The sequence below is a fragment of the Hypomesus nipponensis genome, chromosome 28, assembly GCF_054491055.1.
Source record: "Hypomesus nipponensis isolate SF chromosome 28, ASM5449105v1, whole genome shotgun sequence".
NCBI lineage: Eukaryota > Metazoa > Chordata > Actinopteri > Osmeriformes > Osmeridae > Hypomesus > Hypomesus nipponensis.
This window is the reverse complement of record NC_140388.1, coordinates 7532501-7556986: the sequence shown is the minus strand read 5'-3', so window position 1 is coordinate 7556986 and position 24486 is coordinate 7532501. Positions and strand designations below refer to the sequence as shown.

The window sequence follows — 24486 nt, the reverse complement described above, 5'->3', positions numbered from 1 at the left end:
AATAGTGCTGGATAGATATTTCAGGGTTTATTGCCAAGGAACGGCATAGCTTATTATTAAATAGTGCATCTATCACCTCAGCTACAATAATTCATCAGTCTTCTGGTGGGAAAACACATTAATAGTTACCACATATCTCAAGTTCAACAGACAAAAAAGGAATTGTAGGTGCAGTCTGTTGTCATCACAATGCTCTATGTGCTCTTTATTATCCTTTATATTTCTTCTAGGAACTCGAGTCTAATGTTGAAATAAATGTTTGCGTCATTTATCATGTGCCTTTTACATTTTAAGCTTTTTTTCCTGCAAATGATCACAGTTTTCTAGAATGTAGTAATAACCCACTTCCCTGTGTGTGGCAATGCCACACAGTATGAGGTAAATATAGTAATATTCTGTTTCAGCAATGACCTTGGACAGTAAGGCAAAGTGTTCCTCACAAGGGTTTTAATGCTGAGCAACACTCGACTGGAAGTCACTTGTCTACTCTATTGGAGAACCCATTAAATGATTGTTTTACACGTTCAGTGCTCTAGGCCAAGCAAAGTAATTGAGTTGAAGTAATGCTAAAGTTATCACAGATCCAAACCACAATAAAAGTTGGGTTGTTAGTCAGTTTGGCAGGGGATTGTCCACAATCAGAAAAGTAACTTTCCAGCTCCAGTACTTTAAAAGATGGAACTTTTGTTTGATCCAATTCACATTGGTGAGCCCTCTGTGACATGCTTGCGTGTAAAAAGGGCTATACAAATACATTTGATTTGATTTGTGATATGTCAATCCATGTAACGGTCAATGTTGAATGTTATATGTTTATATCCTAGTAACACAGTAGGAAGAACCAAAATACAAGAAATGCATCCAAAGTGCTCATTCATAGGCCTTCCTACAATTGTAGCATTTACGATTTTAATAGATAGGTTGAGTGTATAAAATCGGTTCTATCTGTTTAGTAATCTCTTAATTTCCTTCCCCTTGTGAATTCTCAACACGAATAAAAAAATAAAAAAATCTGCGCTTGAATGGCACACAAGTTCATTGGCCAGAGGCATTACAGGTGGAGTCGCGCAACCTCCTCTGTGATAAGTCCATAAAGCTAAACGCCCACTGTACTCGAATATAAATACTTTCTGTCCAATGTGTATTGCTTAATGCTTTGCCGAACTGAACAAAATAAGTAGAGATGAGCAGCAGCGGAATCACGATGGTCATTGCGCACGTCTTTCGCGGAACGTTTGTGCACTCAACCCAAAGCTCAGCCTTAGATGTTTTGGACGACACACTTCTAGGAGTCGATACGCTAGGAAAGGTCTGTCTCACTGGAATATTTTTTTAATGGATCATTTAATTGTAAAAACATACGGTGTAATGTTTCTCAGTATTACTCAATCCGACTTCAACTTTAAGTACATTTCTTTATGAGAGAGTAAAGAAGGCTTTAACAAACTATGGCTTTAAAGTACAGTAAATGGTTTACATAACCATTCGAAACAATATATGATGGGATTTTCAATACAGAAAGTATCAAGCATCCCAAAACCGAACCAAAACTGAAACACAATCTGGTGATTTGCTGTCCTAAATTTGATATATAAAAAAATAATACAATTTAATATACAAAAAAAACAATTCCATATAGCTTGTTTTCCTGAGAGAAAACTCCCACTTTTTTTCTGTGATAACTCATTAACTTCTCATTGTCTACACACCACTTTCTGTGCCTGATTGATTCATCACACTGATAGATTGCTTTCATTGGGAGAGGGACTGATGTGGACAGGCTGTGTGAGAAGTATGGATTCCACGTCCGGGATGTTACCCAGCTGAGACAGCAGTAAGCCTCTGTTGGTTCAGCAACTGTACTCGATGAAAACATTAAATAACCCTTGTGTTGCCTTCGGGTCACATGACCAAAAGGTTCATAACGAACCATCGTTGTGTTTACCCAATTTAACCCAATACTAAAGCAAATACAAATAATTGTATTTTAACCTTCGCAATGTGGGGGGTCTGAGACAGCCCAACGGTTAAAAGAAAATGCTTCATTTTGTTTTTGTATGCGGTAAAGTTGTTGCAAACGACGGTTGGTCACAATGACTGATGGCTCAGAATGACCCGAAGAGTACACAAGGGTTTTAAGAGTCCTAGTTTCCTGACGTCCCTGTGTTTGGATCCAACAGCGAGTTCTTCATGCCGGGAATGGTGGACACCCACATCCACGCGTCCCAGTACAGCTACGCAGGCACAGCCCTGGACCTGCCCCTGCTCCAGTGGCTCAACACTTACACCTTCCCAGTGGAGGCCTGCTACAAAGACCTGGAGTTTGCCCGCAAAGTCTACACTCAAGTTGTGGTGAGCCGTCTAGGTTTTATTAGCAGTTTAATATGAAAATATATCCAAAATATATCAAAGCAATTAAGTCAAGTGAAAGTATAAAGGCACGCTGTAGTGCAGTAAATTGTGCAGATTGGTAATGAAAACAGTATGGTGGTACACATCAGATCAATTATCATCTGATGATGAGGAGATTCAAGATGAAGTTGCGAAGTAAAAGTTGTATACCGACTCAAATATATATGTGGAAATGGCAAGGGTCATGAGATGTGTGTGTATCTGGCTTTCCAGATTAGCTCTTGGAATTGGAAAATGTGATGAAATACCTGTTTGTGTTCCACTCAGGATAGTTGAAAACAATACGTTTAGATACATCCACCCGTTTAGTGGCGCCTTAATAATTGTTGAAGTGAATGTGTCTCTGTCTGTTTCAGAGGAGAACTCTGAGGAACGGGACCACGACTGCCTGCTACTTTGCCACCATACACACAGATGCTTCTCTCCTGCTCGGGCAGATTGCAAGTGAGAACACACATGCTACACACACACACACACACAAAAAAAAGCAAACATGCACACACACACACAACAACAAACACACACATATACATGGACTCACTCATCCATATGGGCACATGTGCATGGATACATTTCATTCTTATTGGAACTATGATCAGAAACTGGAGAGCAAAGGAGAGAGAGAGATTCAGAGAGAGGGAGAGATACTCACAGATTAGACACAGAGAGGACAAAGAGTGAGAGAGGGAGGGAGAGACAGTTCTCATGACCGAGGCCTGTGAGGACAGAGATGGAAGGACGGCGTTTCCAGATACAGACACGTCAAAAAGAAGAAGAGGCAAAAGGGAGAAGCTGGAGGTGTAAAACCATCTCAACTGGAACTCGCCTTGTATGAGCGGTGGGGGCAGGACCGCACCAAGACTACATTTCCCAGCGGCCTTTTGATTCCTATAGAGGATTCTAGTGTCAATGTAAGTCTGGGATGTATATCTTAGAAAATTGAGCAGAACATCCATTAGACTGACATTAATGATAAAGACAATGATGGGAAAAGCGAGTGAGAGAGAGAGGGGGGGTCAAGATTTGACTCAAGTACACAAAACCTGTTATGTAACCATTTCCAAATGTGAACATTAGGTACAGGTCTACACAGTGTACTTCACAGAGTGAAATGTCCCATTTGTCAGCACACATAAAGCTATGATAATCCGCTTGCATGGAAATATGTTGTTATGGTTACTGACTGTACTGACCCCCCAAAAATCCCACAGAAAGTTATTTTCACAAACTGACAGGAGATATCTATCTGAAAGTTTGACGGAGTGGAGTTTGACACTTTTTCATCTGTCTGGAATGTTTCCTGCTTTACGTAACCTCAGTCCAAAGTACAAAGTTTCACCTGTGTACACTTGGGTTGACATACTATACAGCAGGCCTACCTGCTAGTTTGGTTTTGTCCTAAACTAACTATTTACCACAAAGGGATTAGACAGGTATGGTAATGACCTTCCCCTATAGGTGACTTGCTTAACAGATTCAGAGTGACAGAACGTTCTGAACAAATCTGCCCTTTGACTGTTGTTCTGCCCTGCTGTAGATGAGTTTGGACAGCGCGCCCTTGTGGGGAAGGTGTGCATGGACAGGAACGATGCCGTCCAGCATTACAAAGAGACCCCGGAGGAATCTCTGGACGAGACCAATCGGTAGGCTGCGTCTTCACAGTGAAACACCTGTCAGACTAATGTTCAGCCATCAAGCATCCAAGTGTCGGCTTGGTATATGTCCGTTTGAACTCTGATGTTCAGGGTTGAACCACTTGGTGTCATATCAAAAATATCCATCCCAATCTGGCCAGTGAGGGCTTCATGTTGTGTTTGAATATCTCACATGACTCTGGGCAGAGAATGGACCTCTTTATTCAACACAAGTTCAGGTCGAGTTCTGTTGCACTTTGCTGAAGTTTCCACAGCTCGCTGTCTCTCCCAGTTCTGTGTGCTATGTCAGCAGGGTGAGGGTGTCTGAGGAGATGGGGTGTGTTGTCTTATGATATGTGTTGCTGACTTGCTGGTTTTCCTGCTTTCAAGGTTCATCCGAGAGCTCTTAGAGAACAAGGTAAGGATCCTCCCTCAAACACCTTGTCTCCCGGGGCAACATTTTTACAAGCCTTTACAAGCTATTCATTCCAAGTGTGCCACATACACAGCATGCAATGAGACATCTGGACAGAGTATAGTCTTGATATGATTACACTTGTTGATTCTGTCATGGGAAGCTGGTCTTTAAAGAGTCTCCCCCCCCCCCTCTCTCTCTTTCTCTCTCTCTCTCTCTCTCTCCTTCTCTCTCTCTGTCTTGGTGTGGGATCCTTGGTGTCCAGTATCCCCTGGTAATGCCGGTGGTAACCCCACGCTTCGCCCCCTCCTGCTCCCCAGCCCTGCTCAGCCACCTGGGGGAGATCGCTCAAAACAACCACCTGCACATCCAGGTGAGCTTATACCTGGGCACAGCCATCACCACGGCAACCCACCAAGGGGGAAACACTCAGGGCGGCATTGCTATGGAGACCAGCAGGCTGGTTTGGATCTTTGGTGTCATGAGATGCACTGTCTCTGTCGAGGTTGCCGACAATTAGGTCATCAGAACGTGAGCGTTTGTATTTCATGGGACTATTGTCACACAATTAGAAAGATCTCTGGAATTCATTTGAAAGTCTTGTATTGTAGTCATTGTATATTGATCCTTGGATACAGTGAGGGACTCTTTTCTAACAGAAAGACACGGACACAGTAACAGCAGAGAATGCCTTAGAGATATAGATCGTCAAGGTCAGGCAGTGATGTTGGAGCGGGGCAGTTTTCTTTGCTGAAAGACCTTGAACTTGAGATGATCGTTGCGCCACAAAGCTGTTATTGCTCGGCTGTACCTTGAGGTGTTCCTGTCAATGAACGGACCTTTAACCTCTGACCCCCAGAGTCACATCAGCGAGACCAAGGAGGAGGTGCAGATGGTGAAGGAGCTGTTTCCTGACTCTGAGTCCTACACAGACGTCTACCTCAAACACAACCTCCTCACTGACAAGGTAGCTCTGCAACACACAGCTATGTGGAAACGTCACGAAACGCACGCAGAAATGCGTTCAGAAATAATGGAAAAAGTTCAACGAATCTAAATGTTACTGTTTTCTACTTAAGCGCCTGATGCAGAAGACAAACAAATTGAGTTAACGTTTAGGTACAAAAACAACTATCGGGTGCTTTGTGTTTGAGAGCAGACAGTGATGGCTCATGGTTGTCACTTGTCGGATGAAGAATTGAAACTGTTCAGAGAGACGGGGGCGTCCATCGCTCACTGTCCTAACTCCAACATCTCGTAAGTCCCTCTGCCCACTCCCCCAACCCCCCCCCCCCCCCCCCCGACCGTTGTTAAACAAATACTTACAGAGAACACACTGTTCTCGATTACAACAAATGAACCAGCCATTACAGTGTTTATTAACCCCACTTCACAGTTAGTCTCTTCTCCGTCTCCGGTCTTTGAAATCAAGGTCCTTCTCTCTCTCTACTCCTCTCTGTCATTCCCTACTTCTCCCGCCTCCTGTCTCTCCCTCTCCTTCCTCCTCCTGTCTCTCCCTCTCCTTCCTCCTCCTGTCTCTCCCTCTCCTTCCTCCTCCTGTCTCCCCTTTTTCTACCTCCTCCTGTCTTCCTCCTTCATCCCAGGTTGTGCAGTGGCTTTTTGGATGTCCGCAACGTTCTCAACAATAAAGTGAAGCTGGGCCTGGGAACAGGTAGGCCCAGAGCTATACCCTACTGTGTGGGGGCGAGCGTGCGCGTGTTTCGTACGTGCTAAAACATGTGTGTGCGAGAGAGTGTGTGTGTGTGTGTGTGTGGGTGTAAACGTGCTCCTTGTGTGTGTAGATGTGGCCGGGGGCTACTCTCCCTCCATGCTGGACGCAGTGAGGAAGACGCTGGACACGTCTAAAGCTCTGACCATCAAGGACTCAGAACACCAAACACTCAGCTTCCAGGAGGTCTTCAGACTGGCCACGCTGGGAGGGAGCCAAGGTTAGTGAGCAAGTTGGTTTACTTAGTAAGCTATTGAGTTAGTAAATTATTTCTTTTAAGAGTTTAGCTAGTTAACTAGTTAATAAATTAGTTACTTAGAGTTGAGATAGTTAGCTTAGTTATTTAATTAGTTAGAGTGTAGTCAGTTAATACGTTTAGGTTATCTAGCGAGTTAGTTTGCTCATTAGAAGCTTTGTGGCAACTTGAAACGTGGCGAGTGGCAGAGCCCATTAGGAGCGGCTGGGTGGGGGTTGGCACCACCATAGGCACCATAGGCTCCGAGCGTGCACAGGAGGGCCCCTGACTGTGTGTCGCTGGGTCTGCAGCGTTGTCCATGGACGAGCACACTGGGAACTTCGAGGTGGGGAAGGACTTTGATGCGCTGCGGGTGAACCTGGCAGCAGAGGAGGGACCCGTCGACATCTTCCAGAGGGAGGAGCCTCTGGTAGGTGGCCACGCCTCCACGCCCTCGGCGTAGTTTCTCAGTGACACAAACATGCATGGCTGGCTAGCAGGTGGGAGGGCTATAGCTCACGGGTTTGACAGCAGAGTCACATGGTCAAATATGCCCCCCCCATCCTGTACGTCGCTTTGAATAAATGCGTCTGCTTAATGATTACATGGTTATTATTAATGTACCAACGCATACACTCTTTAGGCAAGCACATTCATAAAAAATACACTCATAAAAAACACACACCTGTTCACAAACACGTGTGTCGGCGGAACTCATGCGGAACCTTCACCTTCTCTTTGTAATTCCCAGGTGCTTTTGGAGAAATTCCTTAACTTGGGTAAGAATTCCATCTCCCGTACATCAAATAGATATTGTTCGATTGCATTCATGTTATCGGACATGGGTTCAACCCACTCAAACCCTTTCTGGAGTATAGGTAGGTATAGTTCAGGCGTTTGTCTGAAGATCAAAAGGTTGCAGGTTAGAATCTCCCTCTGTACCATGTGGCTATGGATGAAAGCATATGCTTAAATTAACCAAGGTCCAAAACCTCCCGCCACACCTCCACCGCTGGCCTCTTCAACAGGGCCAAGGGCTCACACTGACTTGAACACTTTAGCTGCACAATGACACCTTGCCATATTTGCAGTATGTTACCCTATTTGTATTTTTATATTGTATATTATAGCTATTTTATATTTTATTTTATTCAAACTGTTGACATACCATTAGTCCGTTAGTCCATACCCTTAGTATTAGTTAGACTTGTACCTTAAGTATAGTTAGACTTGTACACCACTTATTTAAGATTCCTATGTATGAATGTATGCACCTTCCTGCACCTTCCTGCCTAAAGTAATGACCTCCAGGTGATGACCGGAACATTGCGGAGGTCTACGTGGCCGGCAGGAGGGTGGTCCCTTTCCCCGGCTGACCTGAGGTGCTGCCTCCGCATCTGTTGCTCTCCATCCTGAAGCAGCCTGTCTCGAACCCTCACCGTTTGGTTTCAGTCCTTCGTTGGTCCGCTTACTCAGGTGTAAAAAATAGAATGATTGGAAATGATAGGCAGTTCACTGTGAGCTGTTCTTTCCCTATGTATGTATGCTAACGAATAATAATAATGAATAATAACGACTAGAGATTTACAGAAGTTATTGATTATGGAGCTTTTGTATTCTTTTCAGCCAACTCCTTGGAAATTCTATCGTATAGTTGTGTTGGGGAATGATAATGAATGTTGAAATACTGTCCAGACCAATGCAACCTCTTGGCCATCTACATCTGCTGACAAGTTTGACTGTTATTTATACTAAATATTTAATAATGCATTAATTTAGATTATTTTATCAAAAGCAACTTACATGGGGGGATTTGAAACTGAGACCTCTTGACCTGCAGACAAGTGCTCTGCTACTGAGCTATACCTCATCTCCTTATGTACCCTCTGAGTTTGTTGTTGAGCACAGTTCTGCCCTTGACCTGAGAAACAGTAGCCCATGTGAGTAGGTCAGACTTGGTCTTAAATCTATGTATCTTTTTACATTTTTTATTATTGTCTATTTCTTTGTTTGGCTGTGAATGTATTGTCAGCTTTTTGCAATGATTTGAATATTCCGCTCGCTTGAACAAAATATTTGGCCCAGGTGTTAGAGATTATTCAACTGTGGCCTTCTAAATTCAAAATGAATGCTTCAAAGGTAACTATTTAAATCTATTTAGTTGCAGTGCATTTTCTTTTGATTAATGCGCATTGTTGCATTGCCTATTTGTTATAATTCAAAGCAAAAGGGAAAAGGTTCAGTACTCCTTGAAGTATGTCAACTTGAATTAAAAGAAGTTTAATATAGCCTACATTTGGCATGTAGTCGTTTGTACCTTCACAATATAATTCTGATTTCTGAAGGTGCACTTACAGGCACACACACACACACAGGATGAAATCCAGACTATTCTGGTCATCTTCAGGCTCTGTTTCATGCATCTACAGCCTAGCGTCACCTGTGAATGACAGTGGAGAGGGTAGCCAGTACTGGAGAGAGGTGTCTAGGGTTCCAAGGGTCTGCATAGTAGCCATCCTCTTAAGATTCATGTAACACCACAATCATGTAGTTGACTGCCATAAGAATATATTTATCAAATAGGACAACATCAAATAAAAACGTTTGACATGGGGTTTGATCAATTGGAATATTCTGCCAATTCATTTTCAAACAGTTTCAAACAGTTTGCGGGTCCTGAACGCAGCACCGTAGCCCAAGCTTGTCCAGTTTCCAAACCCGGAACTTTGCGTTAAGTCCATCCCGTACATTCATCCTGCAGCTTACTCCGTCACATAACCGCTAGCTAATTCTGATAGGACGAATATACCATATATGCGTTAATTAATTAAATATTGAGCACAATGCAAGCTACGCATGTAAAGTTTGTTTTGTACAAACATTATACTAGTTTGCAAATCGCAACTGTCGATTCATATCTTATTTTTCAAAGGCTGTGGTAGCCTACTGCCCAAAACGTGCAGTATTAGTTCAAAGGTTGTTTTAGCGTCGAGTCCATTTGCCAATTGCCATATTAAAGCTTTTCCTTTTGGCACACAAGTAGGCCTACATAAGGTAAGCTGAGCGGAACTCAAAGCGGCTATCAGAGAAAAATGTGACTTCCCACTTTAGGCTATTGTACTTCTACAGGAATTTCAAAATTCCAAATATTGGGAACTTTCACTCGAGGCTACGTCTTTGTTCTGAGGTGTAAAATTAGAATAAATGCATGCCATGTATGCCTGCCCAGAAACTCATCATGACAACGAAACAATTAAAGAAAAAAGATTTGTTTTGTTTTCATAGAAACTTAAGTATTATACGTAAACCAACAATTATAAACCAAAAGATTGCACTGTACAGCTAACACTTTCATTGACTTTGGAGGAAGTGATGCCTTTATACCGAGTCACGCCTCAGAGACCTCAAAACAGGAAGTTGAAACCCAGAGAAGGAAGGAGGAGATGGAAAGAGAAGGATGGTACCATAGCATCGCTAGGTCAGCTCTGCCTACGCAGCCTAGCTGAGAACATGAAAACACTGTGGGTAAAGGACTACGCTGAGAACTACATGGACCAGTACAACTTCAGACACATCATGGGGCCCTTCAGTGAGCTACGTGAGTCCAGGCTGAAGAACACAATAGGTGCATTCGACTTCATGCAGCGCCGGCGTCGCCTGCAGCCGCCTGCAGCCCGGCTGACTTGAAGCAGCCAATGGCATTCTCTGCTTCAAGGCAGCCGGCTGTCGGCGGCGCCGGCGCTGCATGAAGCTGAACGCACCTACTGTCAGCATGGTCAGTGTTGTTTTGGTGTGGATGGGACTTGTAGTTTTCTCCTTCCTACCTATCTCCCTTTCTCCTCTCCTTTCTAATGCTCATCCCTCCCTCTCTTCTTTCCCTCTCTCCCCTTCTCCTCTCTTGTCCTACCTCACCTCGTTTCTGCCTCACTCCCCCTCCCTCGCCACTTCTCCTCCCCCGCTCCTCTCCTCCCTCTCCAGCGGGGGAGCTGGTGGAGGAGCTAACATCCCTGCTGTGCTCCAGACGGGAGTTATCCCGCGCTGCCCTCCACCTCCTCCTTGTCCCCCAGCTCAGGGGCCTAAACCTGGGATCCTGCCCGGCCCTGGTCACCCCCTCCCTCTGCTCCCTCATCGCAGGACGTTGCCAGGTTAGAACCCCCCCCTCCCCCCCCCCCGGCTGTATGAAGCCCTTTGTGAATATACTAATCAAACTCAAGACTGTCCAAATAAGGGCCGTTTGGTTGTTTGGTATGGATGAGATGTGTCACAGATGTCTCTCTGTCTCTTTCTTGGTCGTCCTGGTCCTCTCCCCAGTCTTTGTCCAGCCTGGATGTATCAGGGGCCCAGCAGCTATTGGCCCAGGTCCAGTGTGACCTGGTGGGCTATCTTCCCTCCCTGCGCTCCCTCTCCCTGGCCGGTACCCAGTGTGACAGCCGGGTGGTGAGGGCGGTGGCCCTCTCCTGTCCTGCCCTTCGCCACCTCGACCTGTCCCGCTGCCCCCTCCTGGCCCCCGCAGGCCTGCTACCACTGGGAGGGGCCCTCGCCTCCTCCTCCTCCAGCCCCACGGCCCCCCTCAGCAGCCTCTTGGCCCTGGACATCGGGTTAGGGCCGGAGGAGGGGGACCCGGCTGCGGCTGCAGCCTACCTCCTGCTCTCCCTGCCCGGGTTGGAGAGGGTGGCCCTGGAGGGTGTGGGAGAGGCCTGCGGCCTGCTCCTCCGCAGGGAGGGCAGGGAGACAGATGCCTTTGCCTCCAGGGAGGGGGTGTGCAGCCTGGGGGAGCTGTGGAGGAGGAGGGTGGAGCAGGGGGAGGGGATGAGGGAGGGGGCGGCTCTAGGAGGAGAGGAGAAGGAGGATGAGGATGAGGGTGGATTCTGGGGCAGGGAGGAGGTTGGGAGTGATGATGAAGGGGTGAGAGGGGAGTTGGCCAGTGGAGAGGGGGTGAGCGGGGTTCAGGCAGACAGGCTAGACGGAGGAGGGGTCGGTGAAGAGGAAGGAAGGATGAGGGAGGAGTGTGTCGACCTGTCCCTGAAGGAAGCCCAGGGCTTGTCAGTCAGGAGTCTGCCCGCCGTCGCTCGGCTCTGCCCCGCCCTCCTCTCCATCTCATTGGACTGTGAGGAGGACGGGGGGCGGGGCCAGGCCCCTCCGCTGGCCGCAGGGCTGCGGAGATGGGCGGGGCAGCTGAAGAGGCTGGCCGTGCGGTTCCCGGGGCCCCTGGAGGAGCTACGGCCGGCCCTATGCTGTGTAGGGCCTTCCCTGGTCTCCCTCACCCTGGAGGGTGTCAGAACCAGCCCTCACACCCCCCTGGTGGACCTCCTCCACACCTGCCCCAAACTGAGGACTCTCCTCATCCACTGTGAGCCCCCTCTTGTATCCCTGCAGGAAGAGGAGGAGGAGGAGGAGGAGGAGGAGGAGAATGTTCTGGATGGGTCTTGTCTGCTCCAGCTGTGCTCTCTCTCACTCCAGTAAGTATGGAGGTTCTTTGGCAAGGCTCGACATGAAGCTTTTCAGGCAGAGTTTTACTTTGTGTCAGCTTAACTCGCCAAAACACTGGGTTAGAGGGGTTGTAGGGTGTAGGAGATTACGTGAGGACGAAGTAAGTGGGGTTTTCCTCCAGGGCTGTTAAGGGCCTGAACATCAAGTGTCGAGGTTTGTCATCGGCAAAGACATCTTAGTTCCGTCCTAAACGACTGATAGTTGCAACACTGTGTCAATTATTTATAAACTGGAAATCCCCTGGTATTCTTTTTACACTTCCTCGTTTTCTCTGCGCGGGGGGGGGGGGTCATGTTGGGTCTCTATTGCATGTCGACATGGTACGAGATAGACAGAACTACAGCACATGAGGGAGGGTGATGAATGTTCCCTTCCTCTCACCCCCCCTTCCTCAGCTTCTCCCGCGACCAGCGCCAACTGAGGCCCGCGCCGTCCTGGAGGGCCCTGAGGGGGGCGCTGTGGCACCTGCTGGCCGGCTCCCCCCTGCTGGAGGACGTGTGTCTGGTGGCCGTGCCTTGTCCCCTGGACTCTGTCTTCCACAGGGTTCTCCAGACCACCCGGAACCTTCCGTGCAGAAACCCCCCCCCTGCTGCCGTCTTGGAAGGGTCCCGCCCGTTGGCACGGTTACACAACCTAAACCTGGCCCATGGCGATGTGACCGGGATGACGGTTAAGAGGTTGTTTGCGGCCTGCGAGCGAATGAGAAGCCTGGATCTGACGGGATGCTGGCACGTGAAGGCAAGCGATGTAAAGGACATCCAGCATGCTGCCACTAAAAGACCACAGGGTCTGACTGTGAAGTGGACATGAGGGAAGATCACCAAATATACCTCTCTAGCACTATGGTTTCATGAAGGAAAGAATGCACTTTTACTTCCTGTAGTTGTTTCACTTCCTAAAATCTTCTACTGTAGATTCCTTTTAAATTCAGCCAGCCATAATGGATTACTTAATATGTGGCAGTTGCAGTAGATGAACTGTACTTTATATTTTAAATGTAGTGCCTGGTAGCTGAGATGTGGTTACTTTGCCCTGCGCCTGGAAAATACAGACTGTTCCTTGACTCACCTACTTGACTGTTCCTTCAGCCACCAAAAGACTTAGAACTATGCACTTCTGATTCTTGATGTTCTACTTTGCTTTCCATATGCACTTTTTGTATGTCACTTTGGATAAAAGCGTCTGCTAAATAAATCAAATGTCAATGTTTTTCACTTATGCTACATTCTTTTGAATCAATTGTCGAGATCCTCCACAATTATTTTCTAGTTACTAGATGGTTCCGTGGGTACACCATTATCGAAATCATCATCACAAATCACGTGGATATTTCATGATTTTAAACTAGCATTTCCACAACTGGACACTAGATGTCACCTGGATTCCAGGCATTCTCTCTTTATCGTTCAACCTCATATGTTCTTACCTGCGGGAGGTCAAATCTGTGTGTGCGTGTGTACAAGATGGTATCTTACTGTTCTCTACACAGCCTCCCTCTCTTACGTCTCTCTTCCTCTTGAGTGACTTGAATACGAAGCCTCTACAGCCTGTCGTCTGTTCATCATTAGCTTCCTGGAAAGCGACTGACACTTCCTGATCAACCCCAGGACCACGGCATGCAGCCCGTCTTTAACGCTTCCCCTCCTCCTCTTTTCACTCCTCTTTTCCCTCCTGCTCTTCCACTCTTCCTCCCCCTGTCCCTTTCTCTCTCTCCTTTCTCTCCCCCCTTCCTTGCCCCTGTGTGTTCCCATCCCTCTAACAGAATTGAGGCCACACAGATGTAAGTAAGATGGAGAAAATAGAGAGCGAAAGAGAGGTGGTTATGACGAGGGGTATGGGTCAGAGAGGAGACCTGTTTTGAACTGTCATCGTCGGGTGTAAGCCCAGACTGGTTTAATCTGGTTATGCTCTCTGAGAGCTTAGTGGCGTTACCTCAGGTCACCCCTCCCTAATCTTAATCTAGCCCTTCCCTGTCAGCCTGTTCTTTCCGCACGTCGCGCGCATGCGCGCACACACCCAAACAGCCGCGCCCATTCATTCATGTCCATTCATTCAATCTCAACATTTGCATTTGTGTCCCAACGTTCGTATCAGCTCACATCCGGCCTCCAGCAGCTTGCCGGTCTCCGTGACACCTCCCTCTGCCTCCCAGTCATCCACCTCTTCCCGGTAATACTTGTTTTATTTGACGTCGGCAGGCGTAAGACACTGTACGAGTCACGCAGGTTCGGGCCTCTAAAGTGTGACCCAAGTCTGCCTAGCAACCCGTGATTATGTCCTATGGCTTTGCTCTGATCCAGATGTTCATAGCTGGGCTGTTGCCTCGATCCTGCTGAACAGAAGGGGTCACTGAGAGTAGGTAGGATTTATGGCAGAGTTTTTTCCTTCTCATCTTGATGTACCCTAATCCTTCTAAAAAGTAAAACTGTGCTTAAGTCCAGTGTGAACTCGGTAAACCCCGGCCCCAAAGACCCCTGCCCCTGCAGTTGTCCCCAGTCGTCATTGTGATGTCATACACTAAGCCAGCTTTCCCGACACACGCACACGCACACGCACACGCACATTCTCTCAAATGGGCAGTAACACACAGGGACATATACACACACACCGAAAACTGAGAAACATTAGGATTGAGAGTAGGCGTAAGGAGAAGCCTCTACTAAGTGTATGTGCATCTGTTTCAAACCTGCATTCTGTCTTACACACACACACACACACACACACAGGGGTACAGCTGTCCTCTGCGTCAGAGAGACTGTTTGTTCTCTTCAGTGTCTCTCATTCAGCTGCTCTCATTTCGCGCTGAAGGTGTGTGTGTGTGTGTGTGCTTGTCTTTGGTGGACCTCAAAATACCCAGAAAGCTACAGAGGACAGTGAATGAGTGATGCTTTCCATGATTAGATATCCAGTCAGTTTGCGTCTCAGACTGAGGGTGAGATATGGCTCTGGGGTTGCACCTGCCTACAGGATCAAGAAGCCGTCCATTCAAATCCACACTGGACTGGGATTTGGATGAAAATATGATTATTGTCATTACATAAGGAGCTTTGAGAGAATTACCCATTTCAACAATGGAGGGACCACCGGAGTTGATCTCTGATCAAATGGGATGTCTTTTTCAGTGGGGTCATGGCTGGGGTCACAGCGTGTCTGTCAGGCGTTGTTAGCGCTACACAGACAGGGGGTCAGGAGTTTAATCACCGCCACACACACCTTTTCCTCTTTCCTCCTACCTCAGCAGTGCATGCAGCTGCCCAGTGTTGTACCATCTGCTGACTCACTCCTCGGTGCTTGTGACAGGTGTGGGAAATAAAACACACCGTCTCTTCAAAGATAACACACTCTGGAACAGACCTCCCCCCCCCCTCCCCCAAGGCTGTGCCCCAGATAGATTTGAGGTTGGGTTGGATTTAGGTTGGTTTAGGTGCAGCTCTGTGGGTGTATGTGCAGTCCTCTGTGACACGGCTTGTATTGAAGGGCTGTACAAATCAAACGGATGTGATTTAGAAACGGGTCAGCTCAGATTCAAGTTCTGGTTGCTACCCTTCATTCTATCCTGACCCAAACATGACCTTCGTGTCGTGTGCGACATCCAGCCCTGTAACCCTTCCTGACCCAGGTGGTTTCTATTCAGGCTGAGGGGGTCAGAGGTCACTCTATTGGATCCGTTTTTATTAATTGATTGGACACTTGGGAGGTAGGGACACAAACAAACTGAAATACCACATATCAGACAGAATACAAACAGCTTTTTTCCACTTCTGTTTGTACATAGTTTTATTTACATGATACAATTCTGCTGTAATGCTGGGTAGCAAGATTATATGTAATACATGAATACCAACATTTGTTTTGTTGGTTTTTTTGTACAAATTTGCATATAACTAAGAATTATAAAGGAGAACTCAAACTGATACAAAGGGTTTGTTTCAAATGAATAATAATAATCTCACATCCCTAAAAGCAGAACAAAATGATCTACGCAGGTCTCACACACACACACACAGCTTGCAAACACACACGTGCACATTCACACAGATGCTTCTTTCCCGTCCCGTACATCAGTAACACCGACCGCTAGCCATTAGAGAGCAGAAACGTAAAGTCTTATCTCTATTTTCCAAACGGAGCACTAGCATGCTCCTCCTCTAGCTTTGTAAACATGTGCTGTTGAAACCAAATTGCTCCAGAGGACACACACTCGCACGCACGCGTGCCGACGCACACACACACACACAACGCACAAACCTGTGCTCACACATTCACAGAAACTCGCATCCAAAAATGAATTCATAGCATGGTTCACATAACCTCAATCCTCCATTGAATACAGGGATGTGCTAATATCAGTACTATGTTATTGAAGGAAACACAACTTGAACAGAAATAGTCTTTCGGCAGATAAAATAAATGGCCAAACGCTTGAAGCACAATCCAAGTCATTCAGATCATTCCATGAATGTAGATAGAGCAGCCCATGCGCATGTTGACATCCAGGTACACGTCGCCGGCGGTGGTGACGGCTGGTGAGCGGTCCTCATCCTGGGAACTGGCCCCGGGGTTAGGACCTCTGGCCCTCCTCCCCTCCTACGAGGAGTCATCCCTTCTGCTCCCTGAACTTCATCGCCCTTGATGTCGTTCACAAGCGTCACAGAATAAAAGTTCTTTCTTCTTCTTCTTCTTCTTCCTCTTCTCCTCCTAACGGCATCTCAACGCAAAGCAAAAAAAAATGATCACATTTCCCATAGTTGTTGTAAGACGGCGAGCGGCCCAAAAGGTCAGAGGCGGCGACCTATCCCTGCCTGAAATGTGGAGGTCTCCAACGAGCCTCCCCTGGCATTGGCCAATAAAGTGATAGTGGGCAAAGAGGAAGGAGAGAGAGACGCTGGGGCGGAGAATGTGACGAGGAGGAACACACTTCCTGCTGTGAGGTAGGTAAAGCTAGGTAAGACAGGACAGAGAGAGAGTGAGGGGGCGGAAACAAAACCCATGTGCATTATGTCGTTTGCAACGTTGTACGTTCCCGAACGCTGACCTGACTCTTGGAACACAGGACGAGAGCTCCTCTTTTTTTTCTCTCTCTCTCTCTTTTTGAACACACTGACAAGCACTGGTCTGAACACAAAATGGCCTCCCGCAGTTTGGCACAAAATGGCCACCAGTCCAACAGGAGTCCTACCTTCCCTGGGCAACCCCAGAGTGTGCTCTTCCGAAGACAGTACACGTGTTTTTCAAAGACACCACAGAAAATAGTCTGGGAAAACGGAAAATAAAAGAATTTCAACGCCCCCCCCCCCCCCGCCCCACCGCTTCCCAAAAAAAAGGTGATCATCTTAGCATCTTCCTCATACAGAATCTTGTTTTTTCTCATCTTGTCTCAAGGCTGGGATTTTTCAGAGTCCGTGATAATCCGTTGACCCCACACACACACGCACACCTACATACACAGTCCTTGTCACAGGTTTGACCTATATTCTCTGGATCTTGTCAGCGACTACCACAGGGTTCTCCTTGCGGATCTTGGCGGCCGCCTCGGCCTTGTAGTCGTAGGGACAGTTGTGCTTGTCGGAGTACCGGTGGAGGCCACAGAACAGGTTACCACAGCGACAGTCGAACCCTGGGAGGGGGGGGGGGGGTAGACGAGGTTACGGGGTGGCGAGGATGGATAAGCCCTCAAAACAAGCCAACACACAAATGACCTCCATGAATATATCGTGTGAATGGAGCCGCGCTCCCCCGACCGCGTTCACCCTCTTCCGACGTTCTCACCTGTCAGGCCGACCCTCTTGCGGCACATGAAGCACCGGTTCTTCTTGGATTTGGGGGTGTCCCCCTTCCCCTCCTCGCTGGGGGCCGGGGGGCTGGAGGCGGTGGGCTGAGTCACCACTGGAAGGAACAAACAGCTCAGTTAGACCTACCCTGTCCACTCTGCTGAGAGGAGAGCGTGCGGGTGTTTGTGTGTGTGTGTGTGTGTGAGTGTGTGTGTGTGTGTGGGCAACACCAGGGTTCAGTCTGAGAAGGCCCTCCAGTGTGAGGAGGATATTTTTAAACAGGCTTATTTTTAGGCAACGTCTCGCAGGCTCGAGAGTAAACCAACAGATCTGAGGTATGGAAGGAGGAGGGGTGATGATAAACCAGGGATGAAGTAGGTCGCACTGTCGCTCTGTGTGTGTGTGTGTGTGTGTGTGGCCTGCATGTGTGAAGGAGTTGCTTGACTGCTTGAGAGAGGGAGACAGAAAGAAAAAGAGAGACAGAAAGAGAGAGAGAGAGAGAAAGAGAAAGAGAAAGAGAAAGAGAAAGAGAAGAGAGAGAGAGAGAGAGAGAGAGAGAGAGAGAGAGAGAGAGAGAGAGAGAGAGAGAGAGAGAAAGGGAGGGGAAGAGGGAGCGAGAGAGAGCGAGAGCGAGAGCGAGAGCGAGAGCGAGAGCGCGAGAGAGAGAGAGAGAGAGAGAGAGAGAGAGAGAGAGAGGTGTCTCACCAGGCTCTGGGGTGTCTGTTGGGTCCTCTCTGGAGATGCTCATCTCTGTCATTTGTTGAGTGACAGGAAGAGAGCCTTGGATAGTTCTGGAAGAGAAGAGGAAGATGAGTAGAAGAAAAAAAAAAAAAAATCCACCAGAACGGAGTGTAGCTCTGATACAGATCTGAACACACACACACACTTACCTAGACATGTCTGTAGCGGGTCCAGCAGATGGGTCTACCTTGGCTAAGCTGGCCTCCAGTCTCTGGATGGCTGAGGCTTCAGAGCTAGGGCTACTGGCACTTCCTGGTAGGGGAGAGAGAGCAACATGAAGCTCACATACCACACAACTCGTCCAGTTCTTGCCCTGGTCAAACTCCAAGGACCCATGAATGTCCAGACAGCAGCTACTTGGCCAACATTTCAAGTCACAAAACATTCTAAACGTTCCTCGTTTCATGGTATACTGACATGGCTCTGAGAGACTATACTGTTGAGCTGCTGTCTGGGAACACAGCAATGGCAACAGGAATATTTGACCTTAGAAGTCTTTGGGGGGGGTGGGGGGGGGGGGGGGGGGTGGAATAGGAAAACCTCTCCCTCCACATTGTCGTGGACCAGCTGTCTCTCGTCACATCACACGGAAAAACAGAGAGGCCGGGGCGGAGGTGGCGGAGAGCCCAGTGCGGTGTCCACCCTCCCCCCGCCTGCCTGGGGGGTGGTTGGACCAGGCAGGAAGGGTGTGGGGGGTGGGTGGGCGGCGGTCCTCTTACCCATGGGGCTGTGGGGGCCCATGCGATCGCTGCTCTGCTGTCGGTTCAGGTGGTCCTTGTAGCACACTGAGCACATGCCGTTGGTCCTGGGGTTGCCGTAGAAACCGCAGCCTGTGGCACACAGCATGGGCACGGGGCTCTGATTGGTTTCTTGGGCCATCGCTGCAGGAAGGGGGGGGGGAGGGCAGAGAGGGGGCGCTGGTTAGACAACATGGAAACATGGGCTGATTTTGTACAGGTGTGTGTTTGTGTGTGTGTGTGTGAGAGAGACAAAAGTAGCCCATCAACCTTATCCCTAAAAATCTAGTAATCTGAGACTCAACACAGGCCTGTTTTGTCTCCCCGCCCAGCCCCAGGACAGTGTCCAGCCTCGACACAACAGATTCACTAATGAATGAGATTGCTTCACTCAGCGACCTTAGCGAGAACAATACACAATTGTTCCGTTGATCACCTTTGGCAGGGGCTAAGCGCATGGAGGATGTGTCATTATGTGTCATTACCATAAATGACTGGTACAGCATTCTTTCTTCTGGTTCTCCTCCTGCTTGATCTGATTAAGCAAATATTCACTGCCTGGGTGAATGTGTGTGTGAGTGGGAGGGAGTGTGTGTGTGTGTGTGAGAGAAGGACAGACTGACATAGAATGTAAGAGTCTGTGAGAGTGAGAAGGATAGCATGTAAAAGTATGTGTGTGTATCACTCAAGTCATAGACAGTCATAGACAACAAGAAACCGAAGCTAGAAGGCTACGGGTTCACTGCCTTAAAAGTTGTCACGCAACAATTTGGAACATGGAGTTGTTTTCGCCCACACACACGCTCAAAAAACGGACACGGCTTACAACAAGGTGGACACAACAAGCCTGGCATCACAGTCAGAGGATTCCACTGCAGAACTGCACATCTTAAAACACAGAAAGAATGAGACCAGACCGTCAGAAAGGGGACATGCGGATACACGTGTTTGTGAAGTCCGGTCGCAGCTAAAACACCTCAACAACCAACAACAAAAAACAACCACCACCACCACAGATTCAGAATGTTCCTGGAGGAGGACAACATTCAGCCTGGAACATTCTATCAATGTTCCTGACAGAGGGCCAAACAAATCCTGCTCTCACCTGTCAGTCCCCCCACCCCTTATGTTGTCGTTGACTGCTGCCTGCTTAAAATGCTGTCTTGGCAACTGCCCAAACTAAGGAGGGCATTGTAAATGTTTTATTTATAAGCAAGACGTAGGAGTAATTCGAGTTAGTAACTTCAGAGTCTGTATTCAGGGTCTGTTTTTCCAACAACTGTGTTTGTCAGCAGGTGATCATTGTTTTGTTTTTGTGTTTCAATTTCAAACAATCGCTGTTATCTTTTACCGTTTCTCTCCAAACCAATGTTCATTTATCAACAACTAAACAAAGGGCATGTATCAAGGTTACACGCTTTATTTTTGTTCAACCGTCCTCTCCTAATAACCTAACTATGAACCACACTATCTCAAGTCGGATATCGGTGGGTTCACCTGTCAATCACCAGTTCACCACGACCCACGTGCGGGACACAGTACACTTGTTTTCTCAATTGCAGAAACAACTCAATTTGAATATACAGCATGGGAAAATTGTTATTCGTTTTATGTATCGACATGACGTAATTGAAACCAACATCTTCGCATCCATTCCATGAGGGGTTCCATAGTTGACACGACAGAGAGGATGTGCCAGCATAGCCTTAATGCAAACCTTTTTATAAGCTACGCTACAGCTTAAGGTTAGTATTTAGTATTAACACTTGGCTTGCCTATTTCGTTATTGACTGCATTACATAGTGAACCATATAGTTCAGTTTAACAAGATACTGAGCTGAGATATCTTGGTTATGGTCTGCGAGCAATGGTTATCTATTTCTGAACACATCGCTTGTCGACTAAAAAGGCATTTATGAACTGAATATTAACTTGATGCAAATGAGCTGGCAAATATTTCATTGGCCAAAACCACTTGGTCAGGCTAGCAAACTCGTGCGAGACAGAATAGGCTAGTCAGTCTCGCTGTAGTCTACCTGTGGGAGGGGGGGGGGGGGGCTACTTGACTTGCAACATTGTAGAGATTACCCACTCTCCTCAACTATTCTACAGGGCATCACTGCGATGTTACAAATCCACATAGTAGTCATAATTTGACGCTTTGTTTGGTTTAAGAGGCCAGATAAAACAAAGAAAACATATGTTCATTTGTGGTTTCTTTGTCTGCAATCTTTTCCTGTTTACTTGTCTACTGACAGCACCCCCATCCTTCCAATGTTGCATTCATTTTCTAGTTTAGATCAACGTAAGTTTATCAACTACCTCTATCTAAAGAGAAACCTCCGGGGCGATATTAATAACACCCCTTTGTTACTTTCCAACAAGGTAACAATACAGACTTCCAGCATATTTGACAAGCCCCAAAACCGTTCTAACCCACTGAAAAAACCTCATCTCCGAACACGAATGAAAATTGAGTCTACTTTTTTCAAATGTCAATAACAATAATCAAACAATTTCGACAATAACATTTGAGGACACTGCGATCATTTTCTTTTCTATTTTTTATTCAGTCAAGTAGGCTAGCACTCCCATCCCCCAGCCTGGAAACAGTATATAGCCACCACTAGCTGGCTCCCTTCCTTGTTTTTCCCCTCCCAAACGGGTCACGTTCAAAGGCTTGTGATATTTTCAGTAAGGAGGTGGTGACCACTTAACAGAGCCATATCTTGTTTGCCACGACCAACCAAGATAAATTCGAGCTTTTATTCTCCCTTTTACCGTTTCCCCTAGCGGAAATGGTTGGCTGATGAATGGTTTGTAACATGCTCAACATTCTCTTCGAATTTTCTCACAAAACGTTGTTGATGTAAGTCTCCACTCAGTTTTTTCAGCCGTTCAATTGATTGTTTAAAAAGTCTCACCTGTACAGATGTTAGGAATTCCACAAGAAGAACAATGTATTCGCGCAAGTCGGGGTTTCCCGTAAACACACAGTATGCTGTGGCAATAACGTCCTCTGTGTCAATGTATCCTCCGATTGAGACTGAATGTAATACTGTTCTCTGTACTCTTGCCCCGTCTCTCCGGTTGCTTTCCGTCGATGTTTGTTTCCTTCTTTAGTAAGAGGAGTGGCAGATGATGTCACGGGTAAAATAACGTGTAGCGATTGGCTACCCCCAGTACCCTGGAGCGCGTGTCTCGCAATCTACTGTACTGAAGGGCTGAGCCTGTCCTCGAGCGTGGGGGAGGTCTGTCCTTCTTACACATCCATTCGTCATCCCCCCACATACCGTGGAGCCATACCATGGTAATTTCATTGAGTAATGCCTTAAGGATATTCACAACGAAATATGTGTGAATGACGGCCTATTGACTGGGTCTTGTCATCATAAGTCTTGGATGTGGCAATTCAGCTGCCTTGTTTCCTCGTCCATCCCGACATTGATTTGACTTTATGTTCTGGAGCAAGACCAAAGCAAATCAGTGATGACATGCTGTAGGAGACACCCGATATGTGAGAGTGTCTGACTGCCACTAGCCATTTTCAGTTGAGAAACTCGTCCTGTGAGCTGTGCACCAAGTAAACATGTTTTTGAAGAGACACAGTGTTCAATAGAGTAGGACTCCCTACCCCATAGGCCTACACAGGCTACGTTAAAAAAACAAAACATTTCAAGTTTTTTTCAACAACAAGTTTTTCGGAAACACGCCACAACTTGGCTCTATGTTGTCATCGTTATCGGATTCTTGACAGTCGTACATTGTGACACGTGACCCTCTGATCTCTGTGTTGTTGTGGTAGGAAACTGACGTGAATGTGGAGTGTGAACAATCTACCTTGAAGCTCTGCAAGACCCTTCTTGTTCCCCCCTCGTCAGCGCTGTCACACCCTCCACTGCCCTAAGGGCATGAGAGAGAGAGAGAGAGAGAGAGAGAGAGAGAGAGAGAGAGAGAGAGAGAGAGAGAGAGAGAGAGAGAGAGAGAGAGAGAGAGAGAGAGAGAGAGAGAGAGAGAGAGAGAGAGAGAGAGAGAGAGAGAGAGAGAGAGAGAGAGAGACGTAGAGAGAGAGACGTAGAGAGAGAGACAGAGAGAGAGAGAGGGGGAGACAAGAGATCAGGGAGAGGTAGAAAGATAGAGAGAGGGAGATATGGAGGGAGAAAGAGAAAAGACCATTTTAACGCACCCCTTAATTGACTCCCATAAGAGTTGGCTGAACATAACACTGTGCTCCATAAAAACACACTTCATGAAAACCCACAGAGCCCAACCAACACAAACACAACACCAAACCACAGACCCTAGCATGAGACAACAATGTCCAACTTGCCGCCTCCACAAAGACGAATTCCTCCTGTACACAACAGAGAGGAGGGACAGAAATAGAGACCAAAAGGAGAGACAGAGAAAGGTAGAGGGAGAGAGACACAGAGAACGCACCCACGAATCCCTGATTACCCTACTCCCGAGACAAGTGTAGAAAGCATTAGTGATGAGTAACAAGGCACAAGTAACGATGACGCTAGCATCTAAAGAGTTGGGGTGATGGTATGTAGGCAGAGGGTGCATGAAAGCGGGATTAGACCCACATGTTTTTACAGTGTCATAGAGTAGCTATGCCCGTAGCAGTGTCGCAGGGCTGTGGAGTGAGGCCTAGCTGATGTCGCTGTCAGGACAAACATGCACAGTGATCTCGTCCAAACCAGTGGGACACGCTCAGCTATGCAGTTGTGATTTATTTAGGCAGAAAGCCACCCCCTCGTACGGTCCTGTGAACACACACACACATCCACAACACACACATCCACAACACACACTTACACACACACACATCCACAACACACACATCCACAACACACACTCACACAACCCCCCCCCCCCCACCACCACCACACACAAACCCCAGCTCAAACTGCAGTTCACGCAATCCAAAAAACAGATTAGACACACCTAGAAACATGAACATGCCCACCCAAACACATCCATCATCTGCCTGTAGAGATGTATACAGAGCCTAACCTTCAACTGAAACCCCCCACCACCACCACCATCTTCCCAGACCGTCTGCAGGTTTCTCTGGACACGGTATCTGGGCGTTTTAAGAGGTAATTTACATGAATCAACTCTTATTTGTCTATTGTCACAAAGGCTGTTTTGTCGAGAGATGGTTGTTACATACGATTTACATCCAGTGCCACAGGGGTGGAGCTTTCGAGATGCTAATAAGTTGCATTTGACTAAATGGTGAGGCCGATAAAGGTTTGCAACATTAGCATAGGTAAACCGTTTGGAAAGAAGTTTAGTCAAGTATGGTTGACATGA

At 47.2% G+C, this 24486-nt stretch overlaps 3 protein-coding genes across 4 annotated transcripts; 2 read left to right on the top strand and 1 right to left on the bottom strand.

The window, feature by feature from the left end:
• Positions 1-1164: 1164 nt before the first annotated feature.
• Positions 1165-8718, top strand: gda (guanine deaminase). The gene is made up of 14 exons (XM_084694778.1): positions 1165-1309; positions 1746-1834; positions 2181-2352; positions 2769-2856; positions 3950-4055; positions 4437-4464; positions 4727-4834; positions 5321-5428; positions 5621-5718; positions 6066-6133; positions 6264-6410; positions 6737-6855; positions 7177-7204; positions 7737-8718. Exons 1-14 carry the CDS (start codon positions 1184-1186, stop codon positions 7799-7801), a joined length of 1350 nt encoding a protein of 449 aa, XP_084550904.1. The 5' UTR covers positions 1165-1183; the 3' UTR covers positions 7802-8718.
• A 431-nt stretch (positions 8719-9149) lies between these two features.
• On the top strand, positions 9150-13129 carry LOC146219790 (uncharacterized). 2 transcript variants are annotated; one of them, XM_084694302.1, is made up of 5 exons: positions 9150-9479; positions 9796-10023; positions 10404-10570; positions 10737-11884; positions 12311-13129. In XM_084694302.1, the coding sequence occupies exons 2-5, from the start codon at positions 9798-9800 to the stop codon at positions 12723-12725; spliced, it is 1956 nt and encodes a 651-aa protein (XP_084550428.1). In that variant the 5' UTR covers positions 9150-9479; positions 9796-9797; the 3' UTR covers positions 12726-13129. The 2 variants fall into 2 exon arrangements, with proteins under 2 accessions (XP_084550428.1, XP_084550429.1); XM_084694303.1 differs by having other exon boundaries at positions 9792-10023.
• Positions 13130-15664: 2535 nt separating this feature from the next.
• Positions 15665-22251, bottom strand: zfand5a (zinc finger, AN1-type domain 5a). The gene is made up of 6 exons (XM_084694977.1): positions 22089-22251; positions 19147-19308; positions 18577-18679; positions 18392-18477; positions 17685-17801; positions 15665-17532 (listed from the first exon to the last, which is right to left on the bottom strand). The coding sequence occupies exons 2-6, from the start codon at positions 19304-19306 to the stop codon at positions 17384-17386; spliced, it is 615 nt and encodes a 204-aa protein (XP_084551103.1). The 5' UTR covers positions 19307-19308; positions 22089-22251; the 3' UTR covers positions 15665-17383.
• Between the last annotated feature and the right edge of the window lie 2235 nt (positions 22252-24486).

Bases quoted from the DNA above. Each gene is read 5' to 3' on its own strand.
- gda (XM_084694778.1), top strand. From the start codon at position 1,184: ATGAGCAGCAGCGGAATCACGATGGTCATTGCGCACGTCTTTCGCGGA. The intron at 5,429-5,620 runs GTAGCTCTGCAA...GTTTGAGAGCAG, and splicing joins ACAACCTCCTCACTGACAAG to ACAGTGATGGCTCATGGTTG. The intron at 7,205-7,736 runs GTAAGAATTCCA...AATGACCTCCAG, and splicing joins GGAGAAATTCCTTAACTTGG to GTGATGACCGGAACATTGCG.
- LOC146219790 (XM_084694302.1), top strand. From the start codon at position 9,798: ATGCCTTTATACCGAGTCACGCCTCAGAGACCTCAAAACAGGAAGTTG. The intron at 10,024-10,403 runs GTGAGTCCAGGC...CTCCCTCTCCAG, and splicing joins GGGGCCCTTCAGTGAGCTAC to CGGGGGAGCTGGTGGAGGAG. The intron at 10,571-10,736 runs GTTAGAACCCCC...TCCTCTCCCCAG, and splicing joins TCATCGCAGGACGTTGCCAG to TCTTTGTCCAGCCTGGATGT.
- zfand5a (XM_084694977.1), bottom strand. From the start codon at position 19,306: ATGGCCCAAGAAACCAATCAGAGCCCCGTGCCCATGCTGTGTGCCACA. The intron at 18,680-19,146 runs GTAAGAGGACCG...CTCCCCTACCAG, and splicing joins GGGCCCCCACAGCCCCATGG to GAAGTGCCAGTAGCCCTAGC. The intron at 17,802-18,391 runs GTGAGACACCTC...TGTTCCTTCCAG, and splicing joins AACAGACACCCCAGAGCCTG to TGGTGACTCAGCCCACCGCC.